This window comes from Crinia signifera, chromosome 9 (genome assembly GCF_055691185.1).
Source record: "Crinia signifera chromosome 9, ASM5569118v1, whole genome shotgun sequence".
NCBI lineage: Eukaryota > Metazoa > Chordata > Amphibia > Anura > Myobatrachidae > Crinia > Crinia signifera.
In genome coordinates, this window is record NC_139225.1 from 153,168,518 (window position 1) to 153,184,704 (window position 16,187).

The 16,187-nt window shown below is 39.5% G+C and overlaps 1 protein-coding gene across 2 annotated transcripts in view; it reads right to left on the minus strand.

The window, feature by feature from the left end:
* LOC146036352 (class I histocompatibility antigen, F10 alpha chain-like) overlaps positions 1-16,187 on the minus strand; it is a 143,452-nt gene that overhangs the window by 94,618 nt on the left and 32,647 nt on the right. For both annotated transcript variants that reach the window (XR_014460805.1, XM_083160306.1), the window contains exon 3: positions 15,798-16,076. Coding sequence is in view for 1 of the 2 variants with exons in the window: in XM_083160306.1 (XP_083016432.1) it covers positions 15,798-16,076 (279 nt within the window). In the remaining variant the exon portion in view is untranslated. The remainder of the gene's footprint in view (positions 1-15,797; positions 16,077-16,187) is intronic.

Genomic DNA, 16,187 nt, shown 5'->3' on the forward strand with positions numbered 1-16,187 from the left:
TTGTAATATAAATGTGATACAGGTATATACAGTGTATATAATGTGTGGTGTCACCTCTCTTCCCCAGATCCTCTCTCCCATTGTTACACCACTGAGTACAGGACAGTATAATGTAATGAGACACATGAGGAAATGACCAGTATAACTGATAGGGATGTATGATGGGGTGTAATATAAATGTGATACAGGTATATACAGTGTATATAATGTGTGGTGTCACCTCTCTTCCCCAGATCCTCTCTCCCATTGTTACACCACTGAGTACAGGACAGTATAATGTAATGAGACACATGAGGAAATGACCAGTATAACTGATAGAGATGTATGATGGGGTGTAATATAAATGTGATACAGGTATATAGATACAGTGTATATAATGTGTGGTGTCACCTCTCTTCCCCAGATCCTCTCTCCCATTGTTACACCACTGAGTACAGGACAGTATAATGTAATGAGACACATGAGGATATGACCAGTATAACTGATAGGGATGTATGATGGGTGTAATATAAATGTGATACAGGTATATAGATACAGTGTATATAATGTGTGGTGTCACCTCTCTTCCCCAGATCCTCTCTCCCATTGTTACACCACTGAGTACAGGACAGTATAATGTAATGAGACACATGAGGATATGACCAGTATAACTGATAGGGATGTATGATGGGTGTAATATAAATGTGATACAGGTATATAGATACAGTGTATATAATGTGTGGTGTCACCTCTCTTCCCCAGATCCTCTCTCCCATTGTTACACCACTGAGTACAGGACAGTATAATGTAATGAGACACATGAGGATATGACCAGTATAACTGATAGGGATGTATGATGGGTGTAATATAAATGTGATACAGTTATATAGATACAGTGTATGTATATAATGTGTGGTGTCACCTCTTTTCCCCAGATCCTCTCTCCCATTGTTACACCACTGAGTACAGGACAGTATAATGTAATGAGACACATGAGGAAATGACCAGTATAACTGATAGGGATGTATGATGGGTGTAATATAAATGTGATACAGGTATATACAGTGTATATAATGTGTGGTGTCACCTCTCTTCCCCAGATCCTCTCTCCCATTGTTACACCACTGAGTACAGGACAGTATAATGTAATGAGACACATGAGGATATGACCAGTATAACTGATAGGGATGTATGATGGGTGTAATATAAATGTGATACAGGTATATACAGTGTATATAATGTGTGGTGTCACCTCTCTCCCCCAGATCCTCTCTCCCATTGTTACACCACTGAGTACAGGACAGTATAATGTAATGAGACACATGAGGAAATGACCAGTATAACTGATAGGGATGTATGATGGGTGTAATATAAATGTGATACAGGTATATAGATACAGTGTATATAATGTGTGGTGTCACCTCTCTTCCCCAGATCCTCTCTCCCATTGTTACACCACTGAGTACAGGACAGTATAATGTAATGAGACACATGAGGAAATGACCAGTATAACTGATAGGGATGTATGATGAGGTGTAATATAAATGTGATACAGGTATATAGATACAGTGTATATAATGTGTGGTGTCACCTCTCTTCCCCAGATCCTCTCTCCCATTGTTACACCACTGAGTACAGGACAGTATAATGTAATGAGACACATGAGGATATGACCAGTATAACTGATAGGGATGTATGATGGGTGTAATATAAATGTGATACAGGTATATAGATACAGTGTATATAATGTGTGGTGTCACCTCTCTTCCCCAGATCCTCTCTCCCATTGTTACACCACTGAGTACAGGACAGTATAATGTAATGAGACACATGAGGATATGACCAGTATAACGGATAGGGATGTATGATGGGTGTAATATAAATGTGATACAGGTATATACAGTGTATATAATGTGTGGTGTCACCTCTCTTCCCCAGATCCTCTCTCCCATTGTTACACCACTGAGTACAGGACAGTATAATGTAATGAGACACATGAGGATATGACCAGTATAACTGATAGGGATGTATGATGGGGTGTAATATAAATGTGATACAGGTATATACAGTGTATATAATGTGCGGTGTCACCTCTCTTCCCCAGATCCTCTCTCCCATTGTTACACCACTGAGTACAGGACAGTATAATGTAATGAGACACATGAGGATATGACCAGTATAACTGATAGGGATGTATGATGGGTGTAATATAAATGTGATACAGGTATATAGATACAGTGTATATAATGTGTGGTGTCACCTCTCTTCCCCAGATCCTCTCTCCCATTGTTACACCACTGAGTACAGGACAGTATAATGTAATGAGACACATGAGGAAATGACCAGTATAACTGATAGGGATGTATGATGGGTGTAATATAAATGTGATACAGGTATATACAGTGTATATAATGTGTGGTGTCACCTCTCTTCCCCAGATCCTCTCTCCCATTGTTACACCACTGAGTACAGGACAGTATAATGTAATGAGACACATGAGGAAATGACCAGTATAACTGATAGGGATGTATGATGGGGTGTAATATAAATGTGATACAGGTATATACAGTGTATATAATGTGTGGTGTCACCTCTCTTCCCCAGATCCTCTCTCCCATTGTTACACCACTGAGTACAGGACAGTATAATGTAATGAGACACATGAGGAAATGACCAGTATAACTGATAGAGATGTATGATGGGGTGTAATATAAATGTGATACAGGTATATAGATACAGTGTATATAATGTGTAGTGTCACCTCTCTTCCCCAGATCCTCTCTCCCATTGTTACACCACTGAGTACAGGACAGTATAATGTAATGAGACACATGAGGATATGACCAGTATAACTGATAGGGATGTATGATGGGTGTAATATAAATGTGATACAGGTATATAGATACAGTGTATATAATGTGTGGTGTCACCTCTCTTCCCCAGATCCTCTCTCCCATTGTTACACCACTGAGTACAGGACAGTATAATGTAATGAGACACATGAGGATATGACCAGTATAACTGATAGGGATGTATGATGGGTGTAATATAAATGTGATACAGGTATATAGATACAGTGTATATAATGTGTGGTGTCACCTCTCTTCCCCAGATCCTCTCTCCCATTGTTACACCACTGAGTACAGGACAGTATAATGTAATGAGACACATGAGGATATGACCAGTATAACTGATAGGGATGTATGATGGGGTGTAATATAAATGTGATACAGTTATATAGATACAGTGTATGTATATAATGTGTGGTGTCACCTCTCTTCCCCAGATCCTCTCTCCCATTGTTACACCACTGAGTACAGGACAGTATAATGTAATGAGACACATGAGGAAATGACCAGTATAACTGATAGGGATGTATGATGGGTGTAATATAAATGTGATACAGGTATATACAGTGTATATAATGTGTGGTGTCACCTCTCTTCCCCAGATCCTCTCTCCCATTGTTACACCACTGAGTACAGGACAGTATAATGTAATGAGACACATGAGGATATGACCAGTATAACTGATAGGGATGTATGATGGGTGTAATATAAATGTGATACAGGTATATACAGTGTATATAATGTGTGGTGTCACCTCTCTCCCCCAGATCCTCTCTCCCATTGTTACACCACTGAGTACAGGACAGTATAATGTAATGAGACACATGAGGAAATGACCAGTATAACTGATAGGGATGTATGATGGGTGTAATATAAATGTGATACAGGTATATAGATACAGTGTATATAATGTGTGGTGTCACCTCTCTTCCCCAGATCCTCTCTCCCATTGTTACACCACTGAGTACAGGACAGTATAATGTAATGAGACACATGAGGAAATGACCAGTATAACTGATAGGGATGTATGATGAGGTGTAATATAAATGTGATACAGGTATATAGATACAGTGTATATAATGTGTGGTGTCACCTCTCTTCCCCAGATCCTCTCTCCCATTGTTACACCACTGAGTACAGGACAGTATAATGTAATGAGACACATGAGGATATGACCAGTATAACTGATAGGGATGTATGATGGGTGTAATATAAATGTGATACAGGTATATAGATACAGTGTATATAATGTGTGGTGTCACCTCTCTTCCCCAGATCCTCTCTCCCATTGTTACACCACTGAGTACAGGACAGTATAATGTAATGAGACACATGAGGATATGACCAGTATAACTGATAGGGATGTATGATGGGTGTAATATAAATGTGATACAGGTATATACAGTGTATATAATGTGTGGTGTCACCTCTCTTCCCCAGATCCTCTCTCCCATTGTTACACCACTGAGTACAGGACAGTATAATGTAATGAGACACATGAGGAAATGACCAGTATAACTGATAGGGATGTATGATGGGTGTAATATAAATGTGATACAGGTATATAGATACAGTGTATATAATGTGTTGTGTCACCTCTCTTCCCCAGATCCTCTCTCCCATTGTTACACCACTGAGTACAGGACAGTATAATGTAATGAGACACATGAGGATATGACCAGTATAACTGATAGGGATGTATGATGGGTGTAATATAAATGTGATACAGGTATATACAGTGTATATAATGTGTGGTGTCACCTCTCTTCCCCAGATCCTCTCTCCCATTGTTACACTACTGAGTACAGGACAGTATAATGTAATGAGACACATGAGGAAATGACCAGTATAACTGATAGGGATGTATGATGGGGTGTAATATAAATGTGATACAGGTATATAGATACAGTGTATATAATGTGTGGTGTCACCTCTCTTCCCCAGATCCTCTCTCCCATTGTTACACCACTGAGTACAGGACAGTATAATGTAATGAGACACATGAGGAAATGACCAGTATAACTGATAGGGATGTATGATGGGTGTAATATAAATGTGATACAGGTATATACAGTGTTTATAATGTGTGGTGTCACCTCTCTTCCCCAGATCCTCTCTCCCATTGTTACACCACTGAGTACAGGACAGTATAATGTAATGAGACACATGAGGATATGACCAGTATAACTGATAGGGATGTATGATGGGTGTAATATAAATGTGATACAGGTATATAGATACAGTGTATATAATGTGTGGTGTCACCTCTCTTCCCCAGATCCTCTCTCCCATTGTTACACCACTGAGTACAGGACAGTATAATGTAATGAGACACATGAGGATATGACCAGTATAACTGATAGGGATGTATGATGGGTGTAATATAAATGTGATACAGGTATATAGATACAGTGTATATAATGTGTGGTGTCACCTCTCTTCCCCAGATCCTCTCTCCCATTGTTACACCACTGAGTACAGGACAGTATAATGTAATGAGACACATGAGGAAATGACCAGTATAACTGATAGGGATGTATGATGGGTGTAATATAAATGTGATACAGGTATATAGATACAGTGTATATAATGTGTGGTGTCACCTCTCTTCCCCAGATCCTCTCTCCCATTGTTACACCACTGAGTACAGGACAGTATAATGTAATGAGACACATGAGGAAATGACCAGTATAACTGATAGGGATGTATGATGGGTGTAATATAAATGTGATACAGGTATATACAGTGTATATAATGTGTGGTGTCACCTCTCTTCCCCAGATCCTCTCTCCCATTGTTACACCACTGAGTACAGGACAGTATAATGTAATGAGACACATGAGGAAATGACCAGTATAACTGATAGGGATGTATGATGGGGTGTAATATAAATGTGATACAGGTATATACAGTGTATATAATGTGTGGTGTCACCTCTCTTCCCCAGATCCTCTCTCCCATTGTTACACCACTGAGTACAGGACAGTATAATGTAATGAGACACATGAGGAAATGACCAGTATAACTGATAGAGATGTATGATGGGGTGTAATATAAATGTGATACAGGTATATAGATACAGTGTATATAATGTGTAGTGTCACCTCTCTTCCCCAGATCCTCTCTCCCATTGTTACACCACTGAGTACAGGACAGTATAATGTAATGAGACACATGAGGATATGACCAGTATAACTGATAGGGATGTATGATGGGTGTAATATAAATGTGATACAGGTATATAGATACAGTGTATATAATGTGTGGTGTCACCTCTCTTCCCCAGATCCTCTCTCCCATTGTTACACCACTGAGTACAGGACAGTATAATGTAATGAGACACATGAGGATATGACCAGTATAACTGATAGGGATGTATGATGGGTGTAATATAAATGTGATACAGGTATATAGATACAGTGTATATAATGTGTGGTGTCACCTCTCTTCCCCAGATCCTCTCTCCCATTGTTACACCACTGAGTACAGGACAGTATAATGTAATGAGACACATGAGGATATGACCAGTATAACTGATAGGGATGTATGATGGGGTGTAATATAAATGTGATACAGTTATATAGATACAGTGTATGTATATAATGTGTGGTGTCACCTCTCTTCCCCAGATCCTCTCTCCCATTGTTACACCACTGAGTACAGGACAGTATAATGTAATGAGACACATGAGGAAATGACCAGTATAACTGATAGGGATGTATGATGGGTGTAATATAAATGTGATACAGGTATATACAGTGTATATAATGTGTGGTGTCACCTCTCTTCCCCAGATCCTCTCTCCCATTGTTACACCACTGAGTACAGGACAGTATAATGTAATGAGACACATGAGGATATGACCAGTATAACTGATAGGGATGTATGATGGGTGTAATATAAATGTGATACAGGTATATACAGTGTATATAATGTGTGGTGTCACCTCTCTCCCCCAGATCCTCTCTCCCATTGTTACACCACTGAGTACAGGACAGTATAATGTAATGAGACACATGAGGAAATGACCAGTATAACTGATAGGGATGTATGATGGGTGTAATATAAATGTGATACAGGTATATAGATACAGTGTATATAATGTGTGGTGTCACCTCTCTTCCCCAGATCCTCTCTCCCATTGTTACACCACTGAGTACAGGACAGTATAATGTAATGAGACACATGAGGAAATGACCAGTATAACTGATAGGGATGTATGATGAGGTGTAATATAAATGTGATACAGGTATATAGATACAGTGTATATAATGTGTGGTGTCACCTCTCTTCCCCAGATCCTCTCTCCCATTGTTACACCACTGAGTACAGGACAGTATAATGTAATGAGACACATGAGGATATGACCAGTATAACTGATAGGGATGTATGATGGGTGTAATATAAATGTGATACAGGTATATAGATACAGTGTATATAATGTGTGGTGTCACCTCTCTTCCCCAGATCCTCTCTCCCATTGTTACACCACTGAGTACAGGACAGTATAATGTAATGAGACACATGAGGATATGACCAGTATAACGGATAGGGATGTATGATGGGTGTAATATAAATGTGATACAGGTATATACAGTGTATATAATGTGTGGTGTCACCTCTCTTCCCCAGATCCTCTCTCCCATTGTTACACCACTGAGTACAGGACAGTATAATGTAATGAGACACATGAGGATATGACCAGTATAACTGATAGGGATGTATGATGGGGTGTAATATAAATGTGATACAGGTATATACAGTGTATATAATGTGCGGTGTCACCTCTCTTCCCCAGATCCTCTCTCCCATTGTTACACCACTGAGTACAGGACAGTATAATGTAATGAGACACATGAGGATATGACCAGTATAACTGATAGGGATGTATGATGGGTGTAATATAAATGTGATACAGGTATATAGATACAGTGTATATAATGTGTGGTGTCACCTCTCTTCCCCAGATCCTCTCTCCCATTGTTACACCACTGAGTACAGGACAGTATAATGTAATGAGACACATGAGGAAATGACCAGTATAACTGATAGGGATGTATGATGGGTGTAATATAAATGTGATACAGGTATATACAGTGTATATAATGTGTGGTGTCACCTCTCTTCCCCAGATCCTCTCTCCCATTGTTACACCACTGAGTACAGGACAGTATAATGTAATGAGACACATGAGGAAATGACCAGTATAACTGATAGGGATGTATGACGGGGTGTAATATAAATGTGATACAGGTATATACAGTGTATATAATGTGTGGTGTCACCTCTCTTCCCCAGATCCTCTCTCCCATTGTTACACCACTGAGTACAGGACAGTATAATGTAATGAGACACATGAGGAAATGACCAGTATAACTGATAGAGATGTATGATGGGGTGTAATATAAATGTGATACAGGTATATAGATACAGTGTATATAATGTGTAGTGTCACCTCTCTTCCCCAGATCCTCTCTCCCATTGTTACACCACTGAGTACAGGACAGTATAATGTAATGAGACACATGAGGATATGACCAGTATAACTGATAGGGATGTATGATGGGTGTAATATAAATGTGATACAGGTATATAGATACAGTGTATATAATGTGTGGTGTCACCTCTCTTCCCCAGATCCTCTCTCCCATTGTTACACCACTGAGTACAGGACAGTATAATGTAATGAGACACATGAGGATATGACCAGTATAACTGATAGGGATGTATGATGGGTGTAATATAAATGTGATACAGGTATATAGATACAGTGTATATAATGTGTGGTGTCACCTCTCTTCCCCAGATCCTCTCTCCCATTGTTACACCACTGAGTACAGGACAGTATAATGTAATGAGACACATGAGGATATGACCAGTATAACTGATAGGGATGTATGATGGGGTGTAATATAAATGTGATACAGTTATATAGATACAGTGTATGTATATAATGTGTGGTGTCACCTCTCTTCCCCAGATCCTCTCTCCCATTGTTACACCACTGAGTACAGGACAGTATAATGTAATGAGACACATGAGGAAATGACCAGTATAACTGATAGGGATGTATGATGGGTGTAATATAAATGTGATACAGGTATATACAGTGTATATAATGTGTGGTGTCACCTCTCTTCCCCAGATCCTCTCTCCCATTGTTACACCACTGAGTACAGGACAGTATAATGTAATGAGACACATGAGGATATGACCAGTATAACTGATAGGGATGTATGATGGGTGTAATATAAATGTGATACAGGTATATACAGTGTATATAATGTGTGGTGTCACCTCTCTCCCCCAGATCCTCTCTCCCATTGTTACACCACTGAGTACAGGACAGTATAATGTAATGAGACACATGAGGAAATGACCAGTATAACTGATAGGGATGTATGATGGGTGTAATATAAATGTGATACAGGTATATAGATACAGTGTATATAATGTGTGGTGTCACCTCTCTTCCCCAGATCCTCTCTTCCATTGTTACACCACTGAGTACAGGACAGTATAATGTAATGAGACACATGAGGAAATGACCAGTATAACTGATAGGGATGTATGATGAGGTGTAATATAAATGTGATACAGGTATATAGATACAGTGTATATAATGTGTGGTGTCACCTCTCTTCCCCAGATCCTCTCTCCCATTGTTACACCACTGAGTACAGGACAGTATAATGTAATGAGACACATGAGGATATGACCAGTATAACTGATAGGGATGTATGATGGGTGTAATATAAATGTGATACAGGTATATAGATACAGTGTATATAATGTGTGGTGTCACCTCTCTTCCCCAGATCCTCTCTCCCATTGTTACACCACTGAGTACAGGACAGTATAATGTAATGAGACACATGAGGATATGACCAGTATAACGGATAGGGATGTATGATGGGTGTAATATAAATGTGATACAGGTATATACAGTGTATATAATGTGTGGTGTCACCTCTCTTCCCCAGATCCTCTCTCCCATTGTTACACCACTGAGTACAGGACAGTATAATGTAATGAGACACATGAGGATATGACCAGTATAACTGATAGGGATGTATGATGGGGTGTAATATAAATGTGATACAGGTATATACAGTGTATATAATGTGCAGTGTCACCTCTCTTCCCCAGATCCTCTCTCCCATTGTTACACCACTGAGTACAGGACAGTATAATGTAATGAGACACATGAGGATATGACCAGTATAACTGATAGGGATGTATGATGGGTGTAATATAAATGTGATACAGGTATATAGATACAGTGTATATAATGTGTGGTGTCACCTCTCTTCCCCAGATCCTCTCTCCCATTGTTACACCACTGAGTACAGGACAGTATAATGTAATGAGACACATGAGGATATGACCAGTATAACTGATAGGGATGTATGATGGGTGTAATATAAATGTGATACAGTTATATAGATACAGTGTATGTATATAATGTGTGGTGTCACCTCTCTTCCCCAGATCCTCTCTCCCATTGTTACACCACTGAGTACAGGACAGTATAATGTAATGAGACACATGAGGAAATGACCAGTATAACTGATAGGGATGTATGATGGGTGTAATATAAATGTGATACAGGTATATACAGTGTATATAATGTGTGGTGTCACCTCTCTTCCCCAGATCCTCTCTCCCATTGTTACACCACTGAGTACAGGACAGTATAATGTAATGAGACACATGAGGATATGACCAGTATAACTGATAGGGATGTATGATGGGTGTAATATAAATGTGATACAGGTATATACAGTGTATACTGTATAATGTGTGGTGTCACCTCTCTTCCCCAGATCCTCTCTCCCATTGTTACACCACAGAGTACAGGACAGTATAATGTAATGAGACACATGAGGAAATGACCAGTATAACTGATAGGGATGTATGATGGGGTGTAATATAAATGTGATACAGGTATATACAGTGTATATAATGTGTGGTGTCACCTCTCTTCCCCAGATCCTCTCTCCCATTGTTACACCACTGAGTACAGGACAGTATAATGTAATGAGACACATGAGGATATGACCAGTATAACTGATAGGGATGTATGATGGGTGTAATATAAATGTGATACAGGTATATACAGTGTATATAATGTGTGGTGTCACCTCTCTTCCCCAGATCCTCTCTCCCATTGTTACACCACTGAGTACAGGACAGTATAATGTAATGAGACACATGAGGAAATGACCAGTATAACTGATAGGGATGTATGATGGGTGTAATATAAATGTGATACAGGTATATAGATACAGTGTATATAATGTGTGGTGTCACCTCTCTTCCCCAGATCCTCTCTCCCATTGTTACACCACTGAGTACAGGACAGTATAATGTAATGAGACACATGAGGAAATGACCAGTATAACTGATAGGGATGTATGATGGGTGTAATATACATGTGATACAGGTATATACAGTGTATATAATGTGTGGTGTCACCTCTCTCCCCCAGATCCTCTCTCCCATTGTTACACCACTGAGTACAGGACAGTATAATGTAATGAGACACATGAGGAAATGACCAGTATAACTGATAGGGATGTATGATGGGTGTAATATACAGGTGATACAGGTATATACAGTGTATATAATGTGTGGTGTCACCTCTCTCCCCCAGATCCTCTCTCCCATTGTTACACCACTGAGTACAGGACAGTATAATGTAATGAGACACATGAGGAAATGACCAGTATCACTGATAGGGATGTATGATGGGTGTAATATAACTGTGATACAGGTATACACAGTGTATATAATGTGTGGTGTCACCTCTCTCCCCCAGATCCTCTCTCCCATTGTTACACCACTGAGTACAGGACAGTATAATGTAATGAGACACATGAGGATATGACCAGTATCACTGATAGGGATGTATGATGGGTGTAATATAAATGTGATACAGGTATATAGATACAGTGTATATAATGTGGGGAGTCACCTCTCTTCCCCAGATCCTCTCTCCCATTGTTACACCATTGAGTACAGGACAGTATAATGTAATGAGACACATGAGGATATGACCAGTATAACTGATAGGGATGTATGATGGGGTGTAATATAAATGTGATACAGGTATATACAGTGTATATAATGTGTGGTGTCACCTCTCTTCCCCAGATCCTCTCTCCCATTGTTACACCACTGAGTACAGGACAGTATAATGTAATGAGACACATGAGGATATGACCAGTATCACTGATAGGGATGTATGATGGGTGTAATATAAATGTGATACAGGTATATACAGTGTATATAATGTGTGGTGTCACCTCTCTCCCCCAGATCCTCTCTCCCATTGTTACACCACTGAGTACAGGACAGTATAATGTAATGAGACACATGAGGAAATGACCAGTATAACTGATAGGGATGTATGATGGGTGTAATATACATGTGATACAGGTATATACAGTGTATATAATGTGTGGTGTCACCTCTCTTCCCCAGATCCTCTCTCCCATTGTTACACCACTGAGTACAGGACAGTATAATGTAATGAGACACATGAGGATATGACCAGTATAACTGATAGGGATGTATGATGGGTGTAATATAAATGTGATACAGGTATATACAGTGTATATAATGTGTGGTGTCACCTCTCTTCCCCAGATCCTCTCTCCCATTGTTACACCACTGAGTACAGGACAGTATAATGTAATGAGACACATGAGGATATGACCAGTATAACTGATAGGGATGTATGATGGGTGTAATATAAATGTGATACAGGTATATACAGTGTATATAATGTGTGGTGTCACCTCTCTGCCCCAGATCCTCTCTCCCATTGTTACACCACTGAGTACAGGACAGTATAATGTAATGAGACACATGAGGAAATGACCAGTATAACTGATAGGGATGTATGATGGGTGTAATATAAATGTGATACAGGTATATAGATACAGTGTATATAATGTGGGGTGTCACCTCTCTTCCCCAGATCCTCTCTCCCATTGTTACATCACTGAGTACAGGACAGTATAATGTAATGAGACACATGAGGATATGACCAGTATAACTGATAGGGATGTATGATGGGTGTAATATAAATGTGATACAGGTATATACAGTGTATATAATGTGTGGTGTCACCTCTCTTCCCCAGATCCTCTCTCCCATTGTTACATCACTGAGTACAGGACAGTATAATGTAATGAGACACATGAGGATATGACCAGTATAACTGATAGGGATGTATGATGGGTGTAATATAAATGTGATACAGGTATATAGATACAGTGTATATAATGTGTGGTGTCACCTCTCTTCCCCAGATCCTCTCTCCCATTGTTACACCACTGAGTACAGGACAGTATAATGTAATGAGACACATGAGGATATGACCAGTATAACTGATAGGGATGTATGATGGGTGTAATATAAATGTGATACAGGTATATAGATACAGTGTATATAATGTGTGGTGTCACCTCTCTTCCCCAGATCCTCTCTCCCATTGTTACACCAATGAGTACAGGACAGTATAATGTAATGAGACACATGAGGATATGACCAGTATATCTGATAGGGATGTATGATGGGTGTAATATAAATGTGATACAGGTATATAGATACAGTGTATATAATGTGTGGTGTCACCTCTCTTCCCCAGATCCTCTCTCCCATTGTTACACCAATGAGTACAGGACAGTATAATGTAATGAGACACATGAGGATATGACCAGTATAACTGATAGGGATGTATGATGGGTGTAATATAAATGTGATACAGGTAGATACAGTGTATATAATGTGTGGTGTCACCTCTCTTCCCCAGATCCTCTCTCCCATTGTTACACCACTGAGTACAGGACAGTATAATGTAATGAGACACATGAGGTAATGACCAGTATAACTGATAGGGATGTATGATGGGGTGTAATATAAATGTGATATAGGTATATAGATACAGTGTATATAATGTGTGGTGTCACCTCTCTTCCCCAGATCATCTCTCCCATTGTTACACCACTGAGTACAGGACAGTATAATGTAATGAGACACATGAGGAAATGACCAGTATAACTGATAGGGATGTATGATGGGTGTAATATAAATGTAATACAGGTATATAGATACAGTGTATATAATGTGTGGTGTCACCTCTCTTCCCCAGATCCTCTCTCCCATTGTTACACCACTGAGTACAGGACAGTATAATGTAATGAGACACATGAGGATATGACCAGTATAACTGATAGGGATGTATGATGGGTGTAATTTAAATGTGATACAGGTATATAGATACAGTGTATATAATGTGCGGTGTCACCTCTCTTCCCCAGATCCTCTCTCCCATTGTTACACCACTGAGTACAGGACAGTATAATGTAATGAGACACATGAGGATATGACCAGTATAACTGATAGGGATGTATGATGGGGTGTAATATAAATGTGATACAGGTATATACAGTGTATATAATGTGTGGTGTCACCTCTCTTCCCCAGATCCTCTCTCCCATTGTTACACCACTGAGTACAGGACAGTATAATATAATGAGACACATGAGGAAATGACCAGTATAACTGATAGGGATGTATGATGGGTGTAATATAAATGTGATACAGGTATATACAGTGTATATAATGTGTGGTGTCACCTCTCTTCCCCAGATCCTCTCTCCCATTGTTACACCACTGAGTACAGGACAGTATAATGTAATGAGACACATGAGGATATGACCAGTATAACTGATAGGGATGTATGATGGGGTGTAATATAAATGTGATACAGGTATATACAGTGTATATAATGTGTGGTGTCACCTCTCTTCCCCAGATCCTCTCTCCCATTGTTACACCACTGAGTACAGGACAGTATAATGTAATGAGACACATGAGGAAATGACCAGTATAACTGATAGGGATGTATGATGGGTGTAATATAAATGTGATACAGGTATATACAGTGTATATAATGTGTGGTGTCACCTCTCTCCCCCAGATCCTCTCTCCCATTGTTACACCACTGAGTACAGGACAGTATAATGTAATGAGACACATGAGGAAATGACCAGTATAACTGATAGGGATGTATGATGGGTGTAATATAAATGTGATACAGGTATATACAGTGTATATAATGTGTGGTGTCACCTCTCTTCCCCAGATCCTCTCTCCCATTGTTACACCACTGAGTACAGGACAGTATAATGTAATGAGACACATGAGGATATGACCAGTATAACTGATAGGGATGTATGATGGGTGTAATATAAATGTGATACAGGTATATACAGTGTATATAATGTGTGGTGTCACCTCTCTTCCCCAGATCCTCTCTCCCATTGTTACACCACTGAGTACAGGACAGTATAATGTAATGAGACACATGAGGATATGACCAGTATAACTGATAGGGATGTATGATGGGTGTAATATAAATGTGATACAGGTATATACAGTGTATATAATGTGTGGTGTCACCTCTCTCCCCCAGATCCTCTCTCCCATTGTTACACCACTGAGTACAGGACAGTATAATGTAATGAGACACATGAGGAAATGACCAGTATAACTGATAGGGATGTATGATGGGTGTAATATAAATGTGATACAGGTATATACAGTGTATATAATGTGTGGTGTCACCTCTCTTCCCCAGATCCTCTCTCCCATTGTTACACCACTGAGTACAGGACAGTATAATGTAATGAGACACATGAGGATATGACCAGTATAACTGATAGGGATGTATGATGGGTGTAATATAAATGTGATACAGGTATATACAGTGTATATAATGTGTGGTGTCACCTCTCTTCCCCAGATCCTCTCTCCCATTGTTACACCACTGAGTACAGGACAGTATAATGTAATGAGACACATGAGGATATGACCAGTATAACTGATAGGGATGTATGATGGGTGTAATATAAATGTGATACAGGTATATACAGTGTATATAATGTGTGGTGTCACCTCTCCTCTCCAGATCCTCTCTCCCATAGGTGATGTATCTCTTCAGTGACTCTATACAGAGATTCTGCAGATAATTCTTGTTTCTCTCCCCCTCTTGTACATCGGGTCTGTTCCATCTCTGTGTAGTGATCTGAGCCTCGTGCATGGTGGGGATATGGATCCATCTCTCTGTGTCCAGGTGGATGAAGTCTCTCCCATCATATCCGTACTGATAATACCCAGCGGTGCTGCCGTCATCTCTCAGCTCACATCCTTTCATCAGCTGGACGGAATGGAGACCTGCACACAGCACAGGAACATGTTACACGGGAGCAGTACACGTGCTGTCATGTCATTGTGTATTCAACACGTGACACACAAGATGTGCGACATCACGCGTGTAACATAATA